The sequence below is a fragment of the Protopterus annectens genome, chromosome 10.part0 (genome assembly GCF_019279795.1).
Source record: "Protopterus annectens isolate FY-2018-M chromosome 10.part0, PAN1.0, whole genome shotgun sequence".
Classification (NCBI taxonomy): Eukaryota; Metazoa; Chordata; order Ceratodontiformes; family Protopteridae; genus Protopterus; species Protopterus annectens.
In genome coordinates, this window is record NC_056744.1 from 1,430,738,648 (window position 1) to 1,430,763,363 (window position 24,716).

The 24,716-nt window shown below is 41.0% G+C and overlaps 1 protein-coding gene across 4 annotated transcripts in view; it reads left to right on the plus strand.

Moving 5' to 3' along the window:
• CAMSAP2 (calmodulin regulated spectrin associated protein family member 2) overlaps positions 1-24,716 on the plus strand; it is a 1,491,011-nt gene that overhangs the window by 1,018,953 nt on the left and 447,342 nt on the right. For all 4 annotated transcript variants that reach the window (XM_044086048.1, XM_044086049.1, XM_044086051.1 and 1 more), the window contains one exon: positions 7,011-7,150. In XM_044086048.1, the coding sequence (XP_043941983.1) occupies positions 7,011-7,150 (140 nt within the window). The remainder of the gene's footprint in view (positions 1-7,010; positions 7,151-24,716) is intronic.

Consider the following 24,716-nt stretch of genomic DNA (forward strand, 5'->3'; position numbering starts at 1 on the left):
GCCTCTGTCGAGCAGTGACACTGAGGTAATCCCTGGGGTATATCTGCGATCTCCCATCCATTGGTCAAGATTTCTCTTGAACAAGGCCAGCGAGGTGCTCTGCCTCACATGTACCGGGATTTTGTTCCACAGCATAGGGAGTCTTTGGGTGATGAATCTATCCCTCCAGCACGTCCTATTAATAGCCGTGTCGAGGTTTAAGTCTCCCGCCCTTGTGGCTCTGATGGATCTAGATTTTTGAGGTGAAGCATATTCATCAAATCTGGGTTTGACATGGCCTTGTATGTTAGGCAAAGGTCACCTCTGAGCAAGCGTGGCGACTGAATAGAGCTGGAGTTCTTTCAGTCGGGCAGCATAGGACAGATTTTGAGACCCTTTATCCTTTTGGTGAGGAACTTTGTGGCCTCTCCAGCTGCTGCAAGTGTCGGGTCAGATACATTCCGAATGGGGCATTGTACTCAATCATTGGTCTGATGAGTGATGAGTAAAGGGAGACTATGACCTCCCTTGATCTAGATGAGAATCCCTTCATGATAAGGTGGGCAATGTAGAAGGTCTTCCTGACTACTTTAGCTGCATGGGTGTCGAATGACAGACTACTATCAACCTGGGTCCCCAGGTCCCTGATAACTTCTTCTGTGCTCAGTGGATTGCCACCTATTTGGTAGCTAGGGGTAACCTTGTTTTTCCCGAAGGGTATGACTATGCATTTTTGGCATTTAACTTTAGGCCGTGGCTCTGGCACCAGTTATCCGTTTCTGTGAGACCCTTCTGAAGGATATCTGTGTCAGATGTGTTTTCTACTATGGCGCCCAGTTTGCAGTCATCTGCAAACTTTGTCAGCCATAACCCTCCTGTGTTTGCTTGTACTTGGAAAAGTAGATGCCAAACAAGAGTGGGCCCAGGACTGAGCCCTGTGGGACACCACTTGTGACAGGCTTTGAGTCTGACATGGCGCCAGCAACTCTGACCCTGTGGGTTCTGTCACTCAGCCAGTTTGCAACCCATCTTGTGATGTATGGGTTAACATTTAAGCTGATGAGTTTTTCAATGATACCCGAGTGGGGTATTGTATCGAAGGCCTTAGCCAGATCGAGGTAGGCTGTATGGACTGCCTTTCCTCATCAATGGCTTTGGTGACTGTTTCAAAAAGTCAACCAAGTTTAAAAGCATGATCTGCCTTTGACAAAGCCAAACTGGGTTGGATCCAAAGTCTGCAAATTCCCTATGTCTTTATTTATGAGGTCCATTATGATCCTCTCCATGGCTTTGCAGATAAGGCTTGTCAAGCTAATGGGCCGGTAATTTCCAGGGTCGGTGGAGGCACCGCCTTTGTGAAGTGGGACCACAGTTGCAGTGCGCCACTCCCTGGGTACGTATCCAGAGGTAAGACTTTGATTAAACAGCTGTCCTAGCTGTGGGTTTAATTCCTCATTGAGTTCGTGGAGCACACAGCCGGGGACACCATCAGGTCCCATGGATGCTGTGTTTTGCTTTGGAGAGAGCAGTTCTCACTTGGGCGCTGGAGATGTTTGGGGGGCTGCAATCGTTTGGTATAGATATCACTCCTTTTGGGGGGGAGGGGGGGGAGAAGTTTGCACTGAACCTGTCAGCCAGTATGTTGGCAATGTCTGTAGGATCAGTAATCTTCACATCATTTTGAACTAGTTCTGAGCATATCTGGGAGTTTCCTCCTAGGTTTCTAACATAGCTAAAGAAGGCCTTATGATTGTCTTTTGAGTCTTTAGCTATTTTTCTCTCGAAATTTGCTTTGGATGATTTTATGAGAGCTCTTAGTGTTTTACTTATAGTGATCAAGGGTGTCTTACCTTTTAAGGATTTTGCTCTATCTTGTAGTAGCTTCCTCCTTTTGTTGTAGAGTTTGTTTATGGCTGGGGTCCACCAGACTGGACGCTTGCCTTTGGTACAAAGAGTCTTTGTTTTGCTTGGGATTGCCTTATCCATGCAGTCCTGCAGGTGCTGGTAGAAGGCATTTGTAAGTGATTCAGCGGCTTGAGTACTGTTTTCCGCCCGTTCGGGGGGCCTTAAAGGAGACCACACTAGTCTTTAGAAGTGTGAAGTCGGCTTTTGAGAAGTTCTTTACTCTGGTCTTGTTTTTTTCTGGTGGGGGTGGGATGAGGACCTCCAGCGAGATTAGTTTGTGATCTGATCTCACCAGTGAGGGGTATACTTCCGGTGTTGAACATTGTGCTCCCATGGTCGTGATGATGAGATCAAGTATGTTATCTCCTCTTGTGGGGATGGTGACTAGTTGTTCCATGGCATTTGAGTTTATGAATTCCAGGAACTTTTGGGCTAGGGTGTTTGGGCTTGAGTAGTGTTCCCAGTCTATATTAGGGTAATTGAAGTCACCTAGTATGATGGTGTTTGGTGATACATTTATCCCTCTAGTGTTTTCAGGAAGGCCATGTGAGGTTCCTGAGTTTGTGAGGGTGGCCTGTAACATGCTACAATTTGCAGAGCAGTCTTGCCTACGGTTAATTGCACCTGGATGGTCTCCGATGCATCATGCGTTGCCACCAGTCTTGAGGTGTGGGTGTCCTTGATGAATATGGATACCCCTCCTCCTTTCTTGGTATTGTCCGGATTTTGGGGCCGGAACGCATGATATGAGGTAAAACCTGATAGCGCTGGGGTGCTCTCAGGAGCCTTGAACCAGGTTTCTGTCACAGCACAGACATCGATGTTCTCCATACTGAGAAGGGCCTCGAGTGCGTGCATTTTGAGATTTAGACTTCTGGCATTGAGCAGCATTACCCTTAGTTTTTTCCTTTTTTGTGTTCTAGGGTGGTAGGTTTAGAATTTGAGCCTTGCCTAAAAAGGCACTATGGGGTGGCAAGAGCCTTTGCCAATATCCGAATCCCAGGGTGACAGGTGCAAGCCGTCCCTTGCGAAGCAGCGTGGCTTGTCCAGCATGTCATCCCAGGCAGACAGATACTGGATCCCCTTTGAATGACACCAGTGTTTAAGCCAATTGTTAAAGCTGATCATCTTATCTCTGTATTGTGGCATCATTCTTGGTGAAGGTAGGATACTGCTCAAGGTCAGGGTCATACCTGCCTGGGCTACATAATCAGAGAGCTCCTCAATGTCTCTTTTCATGTAGTCCAAGGAGGTGCGTCTCAGGTCGTTTACACCAGCGTGGACAATGACTGAGTCATATTTGTACCTGCTGTTGAGAGACCTGAGTGCTTGCGTTATGTGGCGGATTCTAGCGCCCGACAGACAGCTTACTGTGACCTTCTCCTTACTCAGTCTGGTGAGCGGGACGTCAGTGTGTCTGACTATGGAGTCACCAATGACTAGTGTGTCTGGCATTGTGTTTGGCCTTAAGGGCTGTGACTGTTTGACACTCTGACTGTGAGGTCTATGTGTTGCAGGTGTTGTGTTCTGAGGTGGTGGTTGTTTGGGTGTCTGCTTTGGTGGCCTCTGCTGTTTTGGTAGATTTTTGATCAGAGCCTCCGAGTATGTCTTTGTGTGTTTATGTGTATGATTTGAGGTTGTAATGGTACTATGCGAGACTGGGTCTATAGTGTGTGTGGTAACCTTCTCCTCCTGACTGGTCTTGCCAGTCCTATGTTGAGAGAGCTCAGCCTCCAGTTTGGCCGTATAGTTGCATCTCTCGCATGTATTTGTGTTTTGTGGGAGGAGGAGAGGGTTGTCTGTGTACATGAGGCAATTGTAACATTGCCTCAATATTCCCAGGTTCACCAGCTGAGCAGGAGAGGACACTAGCAACTGATCCCTCGACATGCTAGAAGGATAGACAAAAACCTTTAAAAAAGATTCCGGGGGATGTGGGTGACCGAGAAATGGGGGGTTGCCTTTTTGGGGTACTATCTATGACAAGAGTGCCGTATCAAGGTAATAAGTACTGTAGGAGCAAGTGCTAGATCTTGACCATCAGAATGGGACTATGTATCTGTCATTTGATTGAATTGTCATATGATCGAGTTTTACATGATTGAGACGAAATGCTGGAATCTCAATAGGTCAGACCGGCAAAAAGAAACCGAACAGTATTTCTTTCTGCAAAGACCTCGACTGTACGGGACTGTGGCACAGAGGAGATTGAGGTACTGGTCCTTTTCCTGCTGTGGTACGATCTTGGAATTGGAATACATATATTGCAGGTGGTGGGGCCAGCATGGCCCCCCCTGCAAAAGCAGGTATCCAGTTTGCTTGTGCTCATCCGATCTTCCGGGATTGGAGCATTTCTGCTTGAATCTGGTGAAATTCTATCATATGAGAATTCAGTCATATGAAATGTATATGTAAAAAAATATATATATATATATATTTATATATTTATATGTATGTGTGTGTGTGTATATGTATATATATATATATATATATATATATATATATATATCTGTATTTACACACACACACACACACACACACATATATATATATATATATATATATATATATATATATATTTATACACACACACACACAAATAATCCATGAGCAAACTGCCACTTGAACAAATACAAAATGTACAACTATTTTAGAGATCAAATCTTAAAAGGTTGAAACACAAAAAGGATTAGAAAACAATATTTTTATGTCAGTCTATGTCCCTATACTTATTAGTTAACATAACCTGTTCATAGTGACCACAAAGGAGAATGTCAAAGGTATAAGTCATGGAAATTAGTTTTATTCCCACACTGGGTTTAGTCTCCGTAGGAGGGAGCTAGCTGGTCTTGGAGAGCCACAAAACAGAGCAGATGTTGCTTCACATCTACAGAAGCCAGCTGGATTCTTTCTGGAGTTTCCTTTTGGAGTTTTCATGTACACTGAAAGTCAGGTCAGACCCAGAACATGCCGTCAGGATTTTTCTCTGATGCATTTGGTGCAGTCAAGGATCCTCTAGGCTGAGCTGCAGTCTGTGTCTGAGAGAAAGTAACGTTTGGTCTGTCCTTATTAGTTAGTTACTTGACAGAGCCCTCTCCAGGAGAAGGGGAAGAAAAATTAGTATAGAAAATATGGTTTCAATACCTTATTGTTTATCAATGTAGTAAACCTTTTTTGTAATAAGAAATCATCTGTCTGCTTTTTTCTTCGCCTTATGCAGCGCTTCACACACCTGTTTCATACAGCATGAAGTCCTCTCTTGCATGTTGTTGTCTCACTATCTGCTGCTGGTAAGCAAATTTATTAATTTTGGAAATACTGGTATTTTGCAGAACAGCAGATATAAAATCACAACCAGTGAATGTTGATACACTGACTAGTAGTAAAGCTTGGGTAGTATGCTGCATTTCACTGTTAATTTTTGTGTGTAGAGCAAAAGCAAAGGTGGAAACTTAATGGGGCAAATTAAATCAGAAATATAAATTTTAGTCTCTCAACTGAGGTTTTCTTAGTTTCCCCTGAGATGACAGTAACTTCTTTCTGAAGACTGTTTATGCAAGTGCTAAATCTTTCCAAGTGCTATTGGGCTTACTGAACTGTTAAACTCACAGAGTACCTTATTGTAATGTACATTCTGAGATGACTCAGTTAAAATATTTTTTGGTTGTGCAGTTCAGACCTGCAGATGCTGTTTGTGGAATGTAACTATATTTATTGCAGCTGTTAAACATACTGAAATACAGCAGTCACTGGGCTCCGCCTGTGACATGCTACGCAGAGCATTTGACGGTCTTTAAGGCCCCTCTTGGTCACACATGCTATGCTTCATTTTCTTTCACTGACATTTTATTCATTTGTGCATCAGCTAGTGATAGAACACTTTCCTCGATAATCTTTTGTTTTCCATTTTAAGCCTGTTCTGTTAAATGAAGAGATGTAGAGGCACACACAGGTCCCCTAGCCAGAAATCACCTACACCAGAATTCTTGTAGCTGTGAGACTCCCGGGCTTATGGAAGAGGTGGTACTAGCAACTATGAGACATTATACAGTCTGTTAGCTCATTAAAGTCTCTTGGTCCCATGCCTTAAAGGGACAAAATCCAGAATTGTAAACCATCCGACCAAAGTTCTCATAGGTGTCGGGAAGCTGGGAGGTCTAATTTTGAAGTGGTGAGAGTCTGTGACACTGGTTATAACCCCTCTTGAGGGAGGAAGATGGTCCAGTCCACAGCAGTACTGACTCCTGTGGTGAAGCAGAATTATAGCATGCAGTTCACAAGTAAAGATATACACTTGTCTGTGCCATGCTGAAGTAATTCAGTGGCCTTCTGGGAGAGCAGGGGCTGGCACATGGGCATTGAAGGGAGAAAGCATAGTGGGCCCACATGCAAATGAGTGTACACATTGGCCACCAGGGGAGTGGGGACTTGGGCCATAACAGAAGAGCAGTGGCGGCTGTCACAATAACTGCCTTTCATGATCTGCTGTTGCCTTAAAGAGAAAGACTAGGCTTGATAAGATCATACATAGCAAGGCTAATGGTTAGCAGGCAGCAGGGATTAAAAGGAACATTAAATAAGTGTCAGTGACTAGATGGCATTCCCCAGGGTTGTTTACAACAGCATCAAAAACTAGAGGTCCATACACAAGAACAGTCTGCTGAAATGCAATATTGTAGCATTTTATTGTAGGTACAGTAAAGCTCCTGTTAGGATTTTTTTTTAATCTGGCATTTCTGTAAGGTGCATATGAGATAGTGTGGAGACATTATTGTATAATATGAAAAGTAAGTTGGAAAGCAGCATATGACAGTTGAATCCTTACTCAGATCAGATATTAAGATGATGAATAAGTCCGTTAAATTCATTATGTTTCTATCAGTAGCTGCAGAGACGTATGAAAACAGGACCATAGTGTAAGCAAGGAATATCACCTTTGAGTATGCTGAGATAAATAAATTTGGGAGGGAATTAAAGCAGTACTGTGTCTTTAAAACTGTTTGCTTACTTAAAGTATTTTAATCCCTTCTGATGTGTGTTAACAGTCCTCCAACTTGCTCTGCCTTGCCCGTTAAAATATCTCATATCTGCAAAAGCATGAAATGTGTGTGTGTTTTTTTTTCCAGATATCTGCCTAAAAGAAACAATGTCATTGGCTGATAGTCTTTATAACCTACAGCTAATTCAGGAGTTTTCCCACATCTACTTGAATCAGTGTTGCCATTTCACTCTTGAGGATATGCTCTATGCCTCTTCATCAATAAAGGTAATGATTGCTCGTTATTTTGTTCTTCTAATCTCATTAACTCGCCCATTGATTTTCGCCAGGTGTGTTATGTGTTGTGGAGTTTGAAATTAGAGTGTTGCAGTAATGAGCTTGAAACCCTTAACTGAAGAATGGTGAACTGTAGCATGCGCGTCACTTAATTATTCAGTGATCAAGAGACTGTGTGGATTCTGTTTCTAGATTAAACGTTTGTAATGGCTAAGCGTATTCTCTTCACATTTTTTTTTAACCAAAAAATATAATTGGTGTCAGTTTCAGTCTAAAACACTGTCACCAGCTACTCAAATGTGATTTGCAAATAGAACTCTAAATAATGAACAGGAGTACTTAACATTAAAAAAATATATTTTAAAAACAATTTTAAACTGCAGCTGTAGTTTAGAAGCTCGTAGTTCCTCCATTATTAGCTTGTGAGAAAGTAACATTTTTTGTAAACCAAGATAATGCTGCATTTATATTCTGAAAGTAGTCTTGCATTTAAAAGTTTGAAGGCCTATTGTCTAGTTTAACGGTAAGGATGGAAACTGTCGCTCAGCTTTTGAACATTGAAGAGCTTTAGTATTCTGAGTTGTGTACGGCATGTATTCTGTGGGGCACAGATCACTGTTGCTGCCTTCAAGTGCTTAGTTCTTGGTCAAGTTCTCTTCTGGGATGCCTTCAGTATGGAGGTTGTATATCTTTTCTGTGTCCTGATTTTTTATTTTTTTTTTGCGTGAAACTCCATTTTAAATCCCATGTTCAAATGGCATAAGCATTCATAATCTTCACGATTTCTCATCTTTTATATGTGTGCTGCAATGGGATGGAATCCTGTCCATAGTCAGTTCCTTGTCTTATACCGTTTGTTTGCCAGGATAAACTTCAGATCCCTTTCTGTCCTGAATAGATTAAGAGGATATCACAAAATGAATGAGATCTGTAGACAATTTTCTAGAAATGTGTACTGCATATCATTTTTAAAGTGGGATAAATAAAATTAATCAGAAATGATTCATAGTCTTGTTGATAAGGCTGGAGCAAGGATATTAATTTTTTGATTTGACTTTTGATATACTAATCTTCTTCCAAGTAAAGGTATTTAAGTAGTTTATTCATTGGCTTTATAGGTTCATAGGTGAATACTAGGTTAACTGCCTTGAAGGGCTATTTTAAGCCTAGCCAATAACCCCAGGACAGAATCAAACTCTGTACCTTGTGCCTATGAGATGAAAGCTTTAACCATGTGACATACCCCCTTTTAATTAAAAAGAATGAAGAAAAGCTTTGTTTGGCACATGTGATACACATCTGACAAAAATACTGTTTTAATATTTCGGGTAGTGATGTGAATCACCATTACTTAAATTGTGGCACATTTATAAAACCGGATTAGTGAGGTTCATTACTCCTTGTATCTGCCCTTTTGGTCAGGAAACTGCAGAGAATTAATGCGTGGTTACTCATATTTTGTTGCTAGCTGAGTGACTACGCTGTTATTTCAGTTAAACTATATGGCAGTTAACAATTTTTTTTTTTTGCAGTCGTAATTGCTATGTTTTGTTCTGCCTGCATTGGAATTCTTAGTTCAGGAGTGCTTTGAGTGTGGATCCACTATTTGTTTTTGTCAGCACCACCTTCAGGTGCTGCTTGTGGAATGTAACTATATTTATTGCAGCTGTTAACATACTGGAGTAGAGAAGTCACAGATCTCTCTCTGTGACATGCTACCCAGCGCATTAGTGGGAACAGTGCTGTATCCTCCTGTTTCTGAGTTAATGGTTGTGGTTACAGCCACCGTCTACAGTCTTTTACTGCTTTTCTGTTCATCCTGTCTTTACAGTGGTTGCAGGAAAGTGGGTGAAGTTACTGTTGAAGGATTGTAGGCAAGTTGCTCACAGCCTTTATAATCATCTGCTTGTTGAGTTGGAGGTTTATTAGCTTAGTCTTTACTTCCTTGGACTGTTACCCAGTGTCTTTTAACGGTGGTTTAGTAGCACTGCCTGACGATTCGGTCAGTACTAGAAGACTTCCTTGCCACTTTGTAGAGGCAGAACTTGGACAAGAAGAAGAAAAAACATAGTTGTTCAGAGTGATCAATCTTGACAGTACCTGGCATTGTCAACATCTTGAAGAAGAAGGATCAGGACTCGTGGCCTATGTTTCCTATAACCGGTTTGCTGACTTAAGTTACTGTAATAGCTCTGTGTTTCACAAGCTTGCTCCACGTCTTACGAGAGGCTAACCACCATTTTTGCATCTAATCAAGATATCTAACATGTGATAGAGATGCTGTGAGGCTTCACCTTGACTTGGTCTCTTCGGAACAGATTGAAGGATAAAGTTCTAACTAACACTACCTCCCTTACTTTATCTTAAATTACGTTATTAGTCCTATTAGAAGGCTTCTGATATAGCTCACACCTGGCAACTTCAGCATCTGACTCTTGTCCCCACTCTTCCACAATTACTATCCTCTCCCCAAGCAAACAAAACTTGTACACTTCACATTCACAGATTAGAATTCTTTTTATGTAAGGACTTTCTCCAAGGCTGCCTTTGGTCTTCTTTGGTAACAGTTTTACCGGTGCTTGAGTGACGATTTTGGCAGACGTAAACTGACTGCATGTATCAGAACATATTGTCAGATGTTGCTTATGCCATTAATAAGCAGAATTTGCTGATGTAGGCAGATACAGATTGATGAAGGCTTCTTCGCTGGAACAGGAATTACCTGTACTTTGCTCAGCAACTTTAGGTTTACTCTGATGTTCTTTGTGTTTCACTGTTGCAGTCATCTCATTTAGGTTATCTGCTTGCAGTAGCCCTCAGTTGGCCTGATTAACAAAGTCTTGGGTCCTGCGTCGGTTGCTGTCTCTTCTTCCGTGATGTCAGGTCATCAGGGGTATAAAACATGCAGCCGACGCCATTACATCAGTCTTTCTTGCCGTGTGGTACCCGAAACAGAAGCAGTTTGCAAGTGCAGGTCGGTCGACTCCTGAAATTTTTGTTTTCAAGTTTCAGAACCGAAGTCTTCAACTAAAAGTTAAGTACCCCGTTGGGGAAACTTTTTCTTGCTCTAAACCGATGTCAGTAAAAGTTAATAATTGCATTTCTTGTGGAAAGCAAATACCTCATAAAAATTTTCATTCGTACTGTATTCCTTGCCTAGGTCCTGACCACGACGTACCTCACTGTCGGTTTTGTGCCTTATTTAAACCACAAACTATCCGTCGTCGGTATATTTTCACTGCTAAATATTTTGGTGCTCTGTTCAATTATCCAGATATGTCTTCAGTAAGCCACCCGACTACCGACATTCTGAAAAAACGCTAAGATAAAGACAGAGACAGGCTGCCTAGGTCCAAAGCTGCCGACGACTCTTCTCCTTAGCCAGTCACCAGTTTACCAGTACTCAGGCATTTTCGCAGCCCCTGATACCTGCTACTTCAGATCCGCAGGCCTCTACTAAGACCTGTTCGGAGTCCGGTATGCAGCGAGATGCTTCAGCTGTAGAACCTGCAGATGTCTCTACCTTGGATAAGTCTGGAGCCGCTGTGCAGGCACCGGCTTTTGAGGGTGTATTCAGGCCTACTGACTTGCATATTAAACAGGCGCCATCTTCTCCTTCAAGGCCTAAAACTCGAACCATGCCTAGAAAACTGACGCTCAAAATGCATGGTCAGGCTTCTATGCCTAAAAAACAAATGATAAGAATGGCTGAAGACCTTATTACTTTAATGAGGGGAAGCCAACCTTCCCCCTCTAAGAGACGTAGGACTGAGTTTGCTTATGATACTTCTGACCAGGATTCCGAAATTTGTTTCCTCTGATGACCAGGATTTACCCTCTGCTTCTTCCCCGGAGGATTTCTCTTTTGATGAAACCTTGCATACTCTTAGGGAGCATTTTCGTTGGGAAAGTCAGGATTTCTCTGACTCTAAAAAGAGGCTTAGGGATTTCTTACTCTTGCACCAGCACAGGCCTTTAGCTATCCCTCCTGTACTAGACATTGTTGATGCCTTTTCGGAGTCTAGCTTGGCCCCTGACTCTCTACCTCCTGCTCCCAGAAAACCTGATAGATATTGCAGGGTTCCTGATTCTCACAAGTTCCTTTTCAAAAATCCTACTGCGGATCCTGAGACCATTTCACAGGGACCCAAGGGCATTAAAACTACTACCACCAAAAATCCTACCCCTCTGATAGAGACTCCAGGACGCTGGATACATGGGGTAAGAAGGTATACACTTCTGCAACCTTGGCCATTAGGGCCTTAAACTGCCAGTTTCATATGTTAATTTATCAGCAGCATATTATTGGATTGCTTAAACAGAAAATTATGATGATTCCTGATTGTGCTGAAAATAAGGATTTGCAGGATTTAATGCATTCTGCTGAACAAGTTAGAAAACATACTTTGCAATGTGGTTTTGATTCACTAGAGGCATCTTGCAAGGCTGCTGTCACTGGGTCTTTACTTAGAAGGCATGCTTGGCTTAAGGAGCAATCCTTGCCAGATCATGTTAAGGCTAAATTACTGGATGCTCCCTTAAATCAGGACCTCCTGTTTGGCAATAAGGCAGAAGAAGTTCTTAAAAAGATGGAGGAAAAAGCTAAATCTATGCAAACTGTTAAAGAATTTTTACAAGTACAACCTCCAAGATTTAGTAGGCATTGGCCTTCTATGAATAGGTCCTTTCCTGCCTCTTCCAGGCCTTCTCAGTCCAAACTCAGATCCAACAGAACACCCAGGCTTCAGTCCCAGGGTACGCACAGGACTAAGCAGTGGGGGGCCCCCACTTCCAAATCCGGGAGTAATAAAACTCCCCCCTATGGTAAACTGTCTCAATGACTTAACTTTACAACTTTCAAGCACTTCTCAACCGACTGCCCCTTTGGGGGGAAAGATTGCTCTACATGCAAAAAACTGGGAACTCATTACCCAGGACAAATGGGTTTTAAATATAGTGTCCCAAGGATACAGAGTTTACTTCCACACGTTACCAACCCCAAACGGTTGGCCAGATCTACCCCCAAATCAGTGGGCAGAGGCTCAAAAGCAAGTACTCTCTCTCTCTCTCTTAAGCATAAAGTCTATTCAAACTGTACCAGAAGAGGAAAAGGGACAAGGTTTCTACTCAAGACTTTTCCTGGTGCCCAGAAAAGACAATTCATGGCATCCTATCCTGGACCTGTCTACTTTAAACACCTTTTTGTTGATTCCAAAATTCAAGATGCTGACTCTTCACCAGTTGCTTCCTATGCTAGGCAAAGATGCCTGGTTGGCAACACTCGATTTAAAGGAAGCATACCTGCACATCCCAGTCAGGGAATCCTGCAGAAGATACCTACGTTTCAAAGCAGGCTACACGCAGTATCAGTTCTCTGCACTGCCCTTTGGCTTATCTACTGCACCCAGGGTATTGACAAAGTGCCTAGCTCCAGTCATTTCATTTTGCAGGCAAAGAAATATTCAAATATACCCATACCTGGACGATTGTCTAATTCAGGCAGAAAGCCAGGACATACTTTTGAATCACCTGGCTTTTGTACAAAGAGTGCTAACTTGTCTGGGGGTACACCATAAATGAAAAGAAATCACACCCGGTACCCTGTCAACAAATTATATTCCTGGGAGCAAGCTTGAATACAACTTCCCAGATAGCTTTCCTCACACCAGAGAAACAAATTCATTTGATAACCTACTTCAAACTACTGGCCACAGAAACCCTGCTATCGGCAAGGCAAATACTGCAAGCCTTGGGGTTCATGGCCTCCTGCATTCTTCTAATTCCATATGCAAGACTGCATAAGAGGAAACTACAATCTTACCTAAAAAGCCTATGGTGTCAACATTCTCAGTATCTAGAAGCAATGATTCTTATCATACCTTGCATAAGCTTAGAGTTCCTTTGGTGGGCAGAGGCCTGCCACCAAAACAAGGGACTACCATTCAGTCTACCCCCTGCCGCCCAAACCCTAACAACAGATGCATCAGACTATGCATGGGGGGCTCACCTGGCAGGGAAGTGCATTCAGGGCATATGGAACCCAAGTCAAATGCACCTGCTTATCAATCAAAAAGAAATGTCAGCTGTACAGATGCTCTGACAGCCTTCAAGGACTACATTCTTCCAGGACAATTAATGATAAAGACAGCCAACACCACTGTTATGTGGTACATAAACAAGCAGGGGGTTACCCATACTTACCTCTCTGCAGACTAGCCATGGCACTGTCGAACATAGCCTTGAGCTACCAAGTGCATCTACAAGCTCAATTCCTGCCAGGAAAACTAAATATACTGGCAGACAGACTAAGCAGAAACCTCATGGACCCACACGAGTGGAAACTGGAACCAAAGACTTTCAACATGTTGACAAACAAATGGGGGAGCCCAGATATAGACCTGTTTGCCCCCCCCAGAATTACCAATTAGACAAATTTTGCACAAGGACTCCCCACAAACAACCTTGGAAAGTGGATGCTCTGTCCTTCAGCTGGAAAAACCTATCAGTTTATGAATTTCCTCCTCTGCCTCTCCTCTCCAAATTACTTCTAAAGATCAAACAGGACAAACCAAGGATGATATTGATTGCACCAGACTGGCCATGCCAACACTGGTACCCCCCTCTTGTGCTGTGTGTCACTGTTGGCCCCATGGCACCTGCCTCAGACCCCTACCCTGATGTCAAAGCAGGAGAACCAGATTCTGCACCCTCAGCTTCAAACCCTGAACCTAGCAGCCTGGCTAATTACCTAATCTCTCATTTACCATCCCTCAGTAAACCAATGATGGATATCATTTTAGAGGCAAGGAGACATAGTACTAGGAAAATCCTATGCAGAAAAATGGAAAAGATTCTGTGCCTGGAACCATTCTCAAGGGATGAGCACAGCAGTGCCCAACTTACCTCAGATTCTACAGTACTTAACACAAGGGCCTTTCTTTTTCCTCCATCAAAATTCATGCCTCAGCCATTTCAGCTCATTATAACACAGAACCTCCCCTCTTCTCTCATCCACTGCTCAAGTAGTTCCTCAGAGGGGCCAAACATTTACGACCACCCAGGAGAGCTCCAACTCCAGCCTGGGACCTTAACTTTGTATTGGAGAAACTGACTCTTCCTCCTTTTGAGCCAGCTGCTAGTGCAGATTTAATTTTTTTTCTTGGAAAACAGCCTTCCTTTTAGCAATCACTTCAGCAAGAAGGGTATCTGAATTACAGGGCCTTATGGCAGTGGAGCTTTTCATCATCTTTCATGCGGACAGGGTGTCTTTCAGAACCAATCCCTCCTTCATGCTCATGGTGGTATCCAGTGTGGCTCTTAATCAGTCCATTCATTTACCAACCTTCTTCCCTAATCCACAGAACAAAGGGGAACGGATACTGCACTCCTTAGATGTGCACAGACAACTTAGGTTTTACTTGGACAGGACTAAACCTCAAAGGAAATCTGAACAACTGCTGGTGGCATTTGCTGCAGGGGCAGAGGGGAAGGCTATTTCAAAGCAAACCATTTCTAAATGGATAGGCCATTGCATTCATTTCTGCTATAAGCACCATGGAAAACCAATCCCACAGGGGATCAGACCCCATTCAACCAGGGCTGCATCTACCTCTACAGCCTTTCTCAGAGGTGTCCCTACCAGGGACATCCTAGAAGCTGCTACCTGGAGTTCTGTACATACTTTCACCAAGCATTACCATTTGCCAATTTTCTCTAAATCCAGAGCAGGCTTTGCCACTGCAGTCTTGCAAGGTCTTATAGCTGGTCCTAATGCTATTTAAATTCCTCCTCCCATCCTTAGCTTTGGGAATCTACCCAAAAGTGATGACTGCAACAGTGAAACATGAAGAACATAGTACAGTTGTGTACACTTAACGTAAATGTAGATGTACGAGTGTATTCGCTGTTGCAGTCATCATATTTGGGTTATCTGCTTGCAGTAACCCTCATATTATATAATATGTTTTACTGCTTCCCATTAAGGGGGCACTGTACATCTGGGCAAGAAAAACTGATGTAATGGCATCAGCTGCATGTTTTATACCCCTGACTACCTGATGTCATGGAAGAAGAGTCAGCAACTGACGCAGGACCCAAGACTTTGTTAATCAGGCCGACTGAGGGCTACTGCAAGCAGATAACCCAAATATGATGACTGCAACAGTGAATACACTCAAACATCTACATTTATGGTAAGTGTACACAACTGTACACCCCCCCCAGTACATGCCCCTGCGCCAGTCTTAATGCCTTTTGCCATATATTCAGACCCTCTTTCATTCTTGATGTTTATAATACTATTAACTCTTGCACTCATTACTTGTGGTATGTCTTGTCTACAGGTAGCCTGATGCAGTAAAATAGCTAGGACAGGGTGAGAGGGACAAATGCTTGGGGTGTAAAGTATTGGGAGGGGGGCATGATCAGCCAATTTAAATATCTCTCTCTAATGCAATAACTATATTTAAAAGCTGGTATTGCATTTGAGGTCAAACCCAAGTGCTGTAGCTGTCTGTGTGTGGTCTAAACTTTAGCAACTGCTTCTTGTCATAATTTAAAAGTAAACATTTTTTTTTAACTAAAATCTGAGCGCCGTAGTATTCTCTGCTCTGTCGCTGCAGTTATAAAATTGCTACAGTTAAAAAGAAGATTTTTTTTAAATAAAACATGAGGGCAGGAGAGCTCTTTGCAGGCAGGGTATAAACTGTAGCGGCTGTATGGCAAGCAGTTTGCTATAGTTTAATAAGATTATTATTTTTTTTAACTAAAACATGAGTGCAATATTGCAGCATGGAGGCCAGGTATAAAGTTGTAGTACATGTTTGCTACATTGTAAAAGATTTTTTTATTTTTTTTTATTTATTTATTTTTTTTAAGGATCATAGTTTTCCAAGAAAATGTAGTTTTCTCATACCCCATTTTTTCTAATTGAATTCTGAGGGAGCACCAGAGTTTATAGATGGTCTTACAACTCCAGAACATGTGTATTATGTGAACATGAGGGAAAGTGCCGAAAAGGACATGTTAAGTTTTTATTACATCCAAATTTTTGTAAAACAGCTGGGGTGTAGTAAGAGTTATTTATCATTAGCTGTGTGTAAATTAGATTTTTGAAGGGGGTCAAGTTTAGTGCATTTCTGATTGCTTCGTACTTAGCTTTGCTAGCGATTTCATCCTGTAATGAATCCCAGTATTTGGAAAATAAAAGTGAATGACTATGTATTGTGGACGACACAAGTTTTTATAAGTATGTGAGATCATTTTGTGTTTTAGGGAGAGCGAATTAATGACTGATTGTGTTAATTGAATATCTTGTTCCATAACTCTGTATTTAGAAAATTTTTGTTTTTATAAGTGAGCTGAGTTGTCTTAAAATAGGGTCATATTTATTAGGAGCCCCAAATAAAGGTTTAACCTCTGCTGCATTTTTTGTACTATAAAAATGTCAGACTGTAGCCTTCTTATCTGATAATAGGAAAGTTGGATAGGTCAGTCATTTTATTATTGATTTTTAAATTTGGATTCAGATGTATGGGTTGAAGAATGGGGATTGTATTTTGCAAATTAAGGGATTTCATCAGACCATGAAAAATAAGAATTTTGTTTTTTAGAAGAGGCAAAAACTTAATGTTAAATTCACCAACAGGTGTGAGAAAGGGGATAGATTGAGGATTAATTTTGAATGAGCGTATATAGTTATACCAGATCTTGACCCATATTGGAGACCAAGATTCGTCATACAGATCATAACTGGCTTTTTATTAAACGACTTGCGGTAATTATTCGATAATACAGACTGAAATCTGGAAGACTTAATCCACCCTTAGCTTTTCTATTCAAATCAGAGGTATTCACCGTCATGTTCTTGTCTCAGTTTGTGCTCTCCTTAAATATTTCATTACTAAAAATTGGATCAACCCCTCGGCAATTTCATGGGAAAATTTTAAGGATATGGTAATAAAATATATATCAGCGCACAAAATGTACACGAATAGCAACAAGAAAAAGAATTATTTTAAAAAATATTGGGAAAATCTCTGATCTTATCCGGAATAAGTAAAATCCAGAAAATTTTTTTCTTGTACATTTGCATTCCAAGCTGGATCCTTTTTGTACTAGGTACAGTCCAAAATTATTTGATAATGTAAACATTACACTTTAATAATTGTCGTAAGACATTTTATTTGGAGAGGTCCTCTGACATCCATGTTGTAAATATATTGTAAATATGGTGTAAATAGGTTTTAGGACATATATAGTTTAGTTTAGGTGGTGTGCCCCCAAAATAGTTAACACTTTATACGTTATATAATAGTATATTACCTGATTAAAGTTATCCTCCTCTTGGGAGGCCTGATTCATATTTGTGTTATGTTTTTCTGGGGCACCCTAGTGAATGTTTTACCCGATCAGGAGTGTAAGCTACTTGTTACAATAACTGCTTGTCTATAAATCAAAACTTGTTGTTAACTGTTTGTATTAATTTAGAATGTACTTTACTTTCTTTTTCTTGGATTGATGTACCTTACATGTTCCTTATCTTGTATTTATTTTCATTTTTTGTAAAAGTTTTAAAACTAATTAAAAAAAAAAAAAAAAAAAAAAAAAATAAGATTTTTTTTAAATATGTTGGGGGCAAGGCATAGAAATGGGACCAAAATGACTCAGGCAAGAGGGAAGGGGGGCATGTCATGCATCTGGCCACCTGGTTGGTGTGTCCGTTTTTGCTCTTCAGTGGATGAACTGGACTGGGGTGTAGATGTAATTGTAATAAGCCATGTGCTAACACTATAGCCATCGGCTTATTACAGTGAAGTGCTGTTTTTGTTTTTTTTTCCCTTGCTCTTTTCACTTGAGATGAGGGATGGGCAGCTGGTTGAATTAGCCACACTTCTAGCCTGATGCCCGGCCAAACTTCTAGAGCTCTACTTTCCTCAAGGCTTTAGATGACTCCCTACCATTGCCTGTTAAGGACATCAGTGGTACAAGAGTGACATTGACTGATGCTTTCTTCAGATCTTTCTTGTCGCACAGTTTGCTACTGGTACATGACTACAGTATTGTCATTCTCTCAAGTGACCAATTTCTAGAGGAAAGATGTTCTTGTCTTTTTGAGTGCTGTATTATTAGTCTCATGTCAGACAGGTAATCTGATTTAGATTTTCTTGTAAAAATAAATAACTATGTTAACTGCAGAAAGCAGATTCCTTACAAAGAATTTGCCTGCAGTTATCTCTCTTAACATGGCCCAGAAGATATTTGTATGGTTGTCCACTTTACGCCAGCTTCAGATATTTGTATGGTTGTCCACTTTACGCCAGCTTCACCCTGAAAACAATCAGGAGATAATCAAAACCTCTGTGGGAAGTTTATGACTTATAACGGGGGGCTCACATCTGGTTTTGTACTTCTATCTTAATGCCTTGTCCCATGTTTTTAGACCATCCTTCATCACTGTTCAAGGCGGATCAGCTTTATGCAAGACAGGAATTTCCACTTTGTCTTCCTCTTCTGAGCCTTCTTTTTACACTGATGTGGTGGATCTTCCTCCTCTTTCCTAATTTGTATCTCTTTTTCTTCTTATGGCGGTCATACTGGATGATGATATTTACCCTTGAATGAATAGACTCTTGTCCTTTTGTCTGGAAGGCTGTCTAGTTAGATTAAAGGGGCTTTGGGACAGCTTCTCTGGGGGTCTTTAATAATCCAAATGCATATCTAGTACTTTAGACTGAATCTAATAGTGCTTTTCTTTTACTTGGATGTTTGATAGCAAAACAGGGCACTCCTTCCATGGGGCTGACATACGAGTTTTCTTGACTTTTGCCTTTAGTCATTTTATCCATTTCTGGGCTGAAGTGCTGCTGTATGGCCAGTCCACCATGTGGTTGGGACCAAGAGCAGTTCTCACGGTCAGTAAGAGTTTTTCAGAACCACACAGTTTGGGGCATATGCCTTGCTTATTTGGATGATTGGCAACATGCATCTCCACTGTTGAGTGTACACATCTGCATAGAAGTATTCTGCAGTAGACTGTCCATTACCAGTCATTGCACTATCTTTAAGCCTTTTTGTTTTGCTCTTTATTTGCAATCCTTGGCTATTGCCTGTAGAGTAGTTTTCATTTTTGTCTGATTTGAAGGCGTTTAACGATATGGAGTTCAGGTCAACCCAGCATTCTCAGGGCTTCAGGGAATTAAGAGTTGCAAGTCTTTCTACCTTTCAGGCTGTAGATGTCTGCGTTTTACCAAAACCTGTTCTAATCAAATTCTTTAACTAGCCTGTTGCATGGTACCTGAATAAATAGGGTGTAACAAAGTCTTGCTGCTTCTTTTTTTAGGAAAGCATTTGGATTCTAGAATGGATACGCTTGTCATTTCTGTCTCTTCTAGCTTGCATACCAAATGTTACCGGTGTCATGTCTACTTAAATAAAGTTTTTAGGTTTGTTGTTTTCTTGTTCATAACACCGATATGTTATCTTCGCTTGAACTGAAGCCTTAGCAGTTAATAAATGTCATGTTTCCTTCTGCTCCCTTCTCTACAAATCTGTTTTTCCATTGCCCGCTGACCATCATGTCTCCCCTAAAGCACTTGAGCCTACTCTTTCCCTTGTACCAGGTATCCCCTTTAATAAGGCAAGAACTGTTTAGAGGGGCTGTAAACCATTTGGCTATGAGGGAACTATGTGCCTCCTCCTGTACCCTAACCATCTGCAGGTATGCTGCATATGGAGCAACCTATCACCCTGACCAGGAGTCTGACTTAGCTCCCAGTCAAGGCCTGTAGACATACTGTCCTTATAACCCTGACAGTAGTTTTGAAGCACTTTCCCATTAGCTAAGTGAGTCTGGCTTATCTTCCAGAATGAGGCCTAGTTGTCTATCGATCTGTACCTATCAGCCAGGCAGTCCTTCCAGGCAGCTGGAGTTTATCCCTAGCTCCTCCCCTGATGGTTGATGTAGGTACTGTTTCATCATACCCCTGCTATTTATATTCTCCCGAGTGCTGCCATCATTGGCTTGGGAAGCAAACTTTATGCCTCCACAGTTAGATGATTGCACATGCCGCCACTTGGATTGAAGCACTGGCCAATCAGGAACCACAAACACCACAGCTTTCCTCTGGAATGAACAAGGCAACATTACCACGGTCTTCTGTCACCCAGTACCCAGATCATCTAGCGATTGAGCCACTGCTCAAATTCATGTCATCTTGGTCATAGTCGGAGCTTCATCAGTATGTGCCATAGAACTGGGCTTACTCTACAAATGTATTTAACCAGAGCACTTTCTAACCTAAGCTCTTCCTCAAGCACAACTGTAGTTCTCTACACGTGCTCATTTGTCTCCAGTCCTTTCACTTCTCTAACCATTTGTTGTGCATAAGAATGCTTCACCAAAGCATTTTGTTACTGAAATCCCAAACACTGAAGCTATATGCCCATCTCTGTGGAAAGTCTGTGTTTTGTAAGTTTAAATCCAGTAGTTGCTTTTTATTAAATTATCACTTAAGGGTTGGGCATTAATAGAAAAGAAGACAAACATGGTAACCTTTTTTCCATTTACGAACATTATGCATTACATATGCTCCCTTTCTTTTATAATAACTGTCATTCAGTCTGACATTACCTAAATTGCTCAGTTCCTGCCTTCCCTTAAGCCTCACTCCTCCTAAGCATTAATTCTGCATGTGTTATTCCCAAAAATGCCATTTACTTCTGTGTAATTTATTCCATGTGTTTTCAAAGATTCCTCTTCCAGTTTGTTTTTCCTCCTTTACAATACTCAATACTTACAATACAGATGGTTTAGATTTTGATTTCCATTTTCTATTAAACTTAAAGCCTTAATATGTTTAGACAAGTCAGATCCTGTTTTCCAGCTCAAAAGAATCATTTTCTTAGTTACCACCATTTGCTCCCACAATATTACCCTGCAGGGAATTTTTTAAATCAGCCAACTCATTGTACTCCCAAAAAACATGATCCCAGTTATCTTTTACTTCCCTTCACAACTCCCAACATTTTCTGTCTACCTAAGGAAATTTTTTTGAAGTGCTAACACTTTCAGGCATAATCCTAAACATTCTGGACATTGTTGCATCTTTGGAAGACGTACACATTTCCTCCCATTATTCCCTTGTAATTTGCTTTTCCAGTCTCTTCCCAACCATTTAGGGCTTGCCTATCGCTTTCTGTTTGTCTATACTCCCTGATAGGGAAGGCAGTCTCTAACCTGCAGTACAAACAACTTCTTGGTCTCATCCACTCTGTTACCGTTCTCAGTCTTATTTGGTCCTCATACCTTGATTCCTTTGCCAGTTTTCTCCAGTAAACTCCACACCCACTTGCCTGTTTTCTGTATCCCGATTTACAGTCATCCCTATTGGCAAAATCTCCTTTCTTCATTTCCATGTTGGATTAGTTCTTAGAACATTCTGCGCGTAGTTTCTTAAATAAAATGTGTATCAGATTTTGTTATTGTATGCATGCTTCTGTTTGCTCATCAGTTAGTAACTAATAACTATGAGTTTCCTTATGATTTCCATAAATTTTGGGACACTGTAAAGTTATGCTTCATTCCCTTCTAAAGGTTGCCGCTGAGACTTTTATACCTTTCTGTTTATTTTCCAGTCTTCTTTCCTGAGGTTTAGTAATGATTTTCTCTGCTTTTAATGTCCAGCAACATCTGTGTTTCTGTCTAATATAAGTTAGCAGTTATTACAAAATGTATCAGGTGGCATCTCTGAGTCTGTATTAAAGATGGAAGCCACTGGATAATGGAACCCTTTCTATATTGCTAACTATTTGCTGTTTTTATGCCACCTAGATGCTGACCAACTTTTTTTGTATAACATTGTGGTATAATGCTACTTTACAGTGTGTTAAATACCCTATACTGTCAACTGTATTTCTGTACTTTACGATTCTACTGGCTTTGTACTATATTATTTCTATTTTACTGTGGAGCTTTTCTCCCTGGGCCTCCACTGAAAACAGGCTCATTATGGCCCAGTGGACTTTCCCAGTTAACAAACTGCAAATAAATAAGTAAGTAAATGTTTGAAGAATAGCTGATGGTAGTGGTGCATGTATGATAACCATTTTCACATCTAGGTGTCCGTTTCAGCAACGTGGCACATATTACAGAGCTGTAAAAATACTACAGCATGGATTTGTTCTTTAGAAGTTGAGCCTTCTTTGACAAGGCTGCCGTGCACTAATGTGCTGTCTTGGGCATTTTGCTGTCTGATAGTTTCTCTACTTTTCCCAAGCTAGTTATGGTGTACACTTGAACATCTGTCCCATTTTATAATCACCTTCAAAAATCTGTTTAAAGTTAGATAGTACTTTGTAGGGAGATACTGATGGTATCCTTCAGTAGCCAAAATGGGCTTCTTTCATGGCTAATTTACAGTAACTTACCTTTGGACCATCCATGGTTGAACACGCCTGTACTTGTACATCATTTATACCTGACTGAGTAGCTAGAAAGCAATAGCATTTAGTGAAGGTTTAATAAAAATACATGTTAATTAACTTCAGGTCCAATTTTGTGGTACCCCCCCTCACCAAAATTTAAGTGTAGGGTTGTTGTGGCAGTTGTGTGCTAATATAGCAATAACCTACGCCTGGGTGTGGGTAATGCTGGATTTCCCCACGTTTGGTATGGTTTGGTCACGATGGCGAAGCCCGAGTGGCCAAACAAAGCCAACCGTGGCTAAATCCAGCATTACCCACACCCAGAAGTGGATTATTGCTATTACACAATGACATTATTTAAGAAAAAAAATAATTACTTTTCTTAAATAATGGCATTGTATAATGCCTCCTTGCTGCCCTTCCGCAGCTGTCTGGTATTCTGCGGCAGTTCTGATGTACTGCGCATGCGCATGCCTACGCAGTACATCAGAGCTGTGGGCAAAAGCAACGGAGAAAGCAAGATCTCCGTTGCGTTTTAAAAACTGTTTCGCTATGTTAAATGAGTTTAACATAGCGATACAGCTTTAAAAAAACAACGGAGAATCTCAGTTGCTTTTTTAAAGCTGTCTTGCTATGTTAAACTCGTTTAACATAGCGAGACAGTGTGAAGCAACGGAGATCTTGCGTTCTCCGTTGCTGTAAAAAAAAAAAGAGTTATAGTAATGGAAAAAGTCCGGGCGACCGGACCTTTTTCCATTACTATAACTCTGATTTACAATGTGCACGCTGACCAATCAGCGTGCACGTTTTTGAATATTTAATGGGGGGTCGTTGTATAATGCTTGTGTTTCCCCAGTCAGCCATAGTGACAAATTGTATTTTCCATTAGTCCGTTTGTAAGAGGGAGCTACCTTAACGTCCCCCTTTAGAACTAGGCAGGTCCCTATTGTAAATGGAATTAGTAGAAAATAGAGTTTGTCCACATGGTTTCAATGACCTGTAATATAACCTTTAAGTTATACCATCTGTTTCAAGGCTGTAGACATTGTAAAATAAAGCAAGACTTTTTAATTTCACTGGAGTAAGGTCATTTGGCTTAATTTGTGGGAATGTGGGATACTTTTGTAGTAAACACACCCTTTAGTCTAAGTTGTATGACGTAATCCAAGCAAACTTAATACTAGGTTTGCATAAACTAAAGATGATCTCAATAGCCAGGTTTGCCTGCTTCATATGTTACTGTTGTAATTCTATTAAGGAGAGAGTGTTTACATATCAGAACAGAGAGAAACAACTCAAAAAAGACTAATGCTTCTTTTATTTTGTTTGGAATTTGGTTATTTTTTCAACTGTGTGTTTGTGTGCGACTATCTTCAAGCTGTTTCTTTGCATTTCCTAAACTTTCTTTTAAGTTTTTAACATAGGTTCATATAAACACTGCACACATAAGCATGGACTTAAAATTGCTGTTCTCAGAAGTTTGTGTTGAATGATGATGCTTTACTTTAGCAGCCAAAAGGGGCCTTTTGTAAAAACGTTCAGAACTAAAGTTCATGTAGTCCCTGTGATACAGGCAAGACACGGCCATTAAAAAGAAAAAAAAATGCACGGTCTTGACTATAACAATTTCGTAGCTGTTCTGGTGAGAGTGTAAGGTCAGAGCGTGAAAATGGTAGTGTGTCCATGCAGAACTGCAGCATGCTGTGAACTGTGGAAGCTGGCTTGCTTGTTTATATTGTTGTTGTTCTGCATGTGCTGTCGAGTGAGAAGAGTTCAGCTGTAAAGCAAGTCTGGAATTCTGAAATTATTCTCAAAAAGCTTATTGTAAGCACCCTTCTCATACTAGCTGTGTGGCATTCATATGGAAATAGTATCCTATGTGTCTGCCAAGACTTTCTTACAAACCCTGGCATGGAAACACTGACCGTTACAGAAACAGATCTTTGAATGTGAGAAACTTTGTTCAGGTGAAAAATAGTGTAGCATTTCTGGACTCCTTAAAAATGGTTGCTTTGCAAATGCTGTTTTTTGCAGTTGTGTGTTGTGCTGAGTTTGTTTGTTTGGGAGTCTTATGAATCCAAGTTCTCCTGTACCCACCCTTAACCGCTTTTCTTGTAAGCTATGTTTTGCAGTG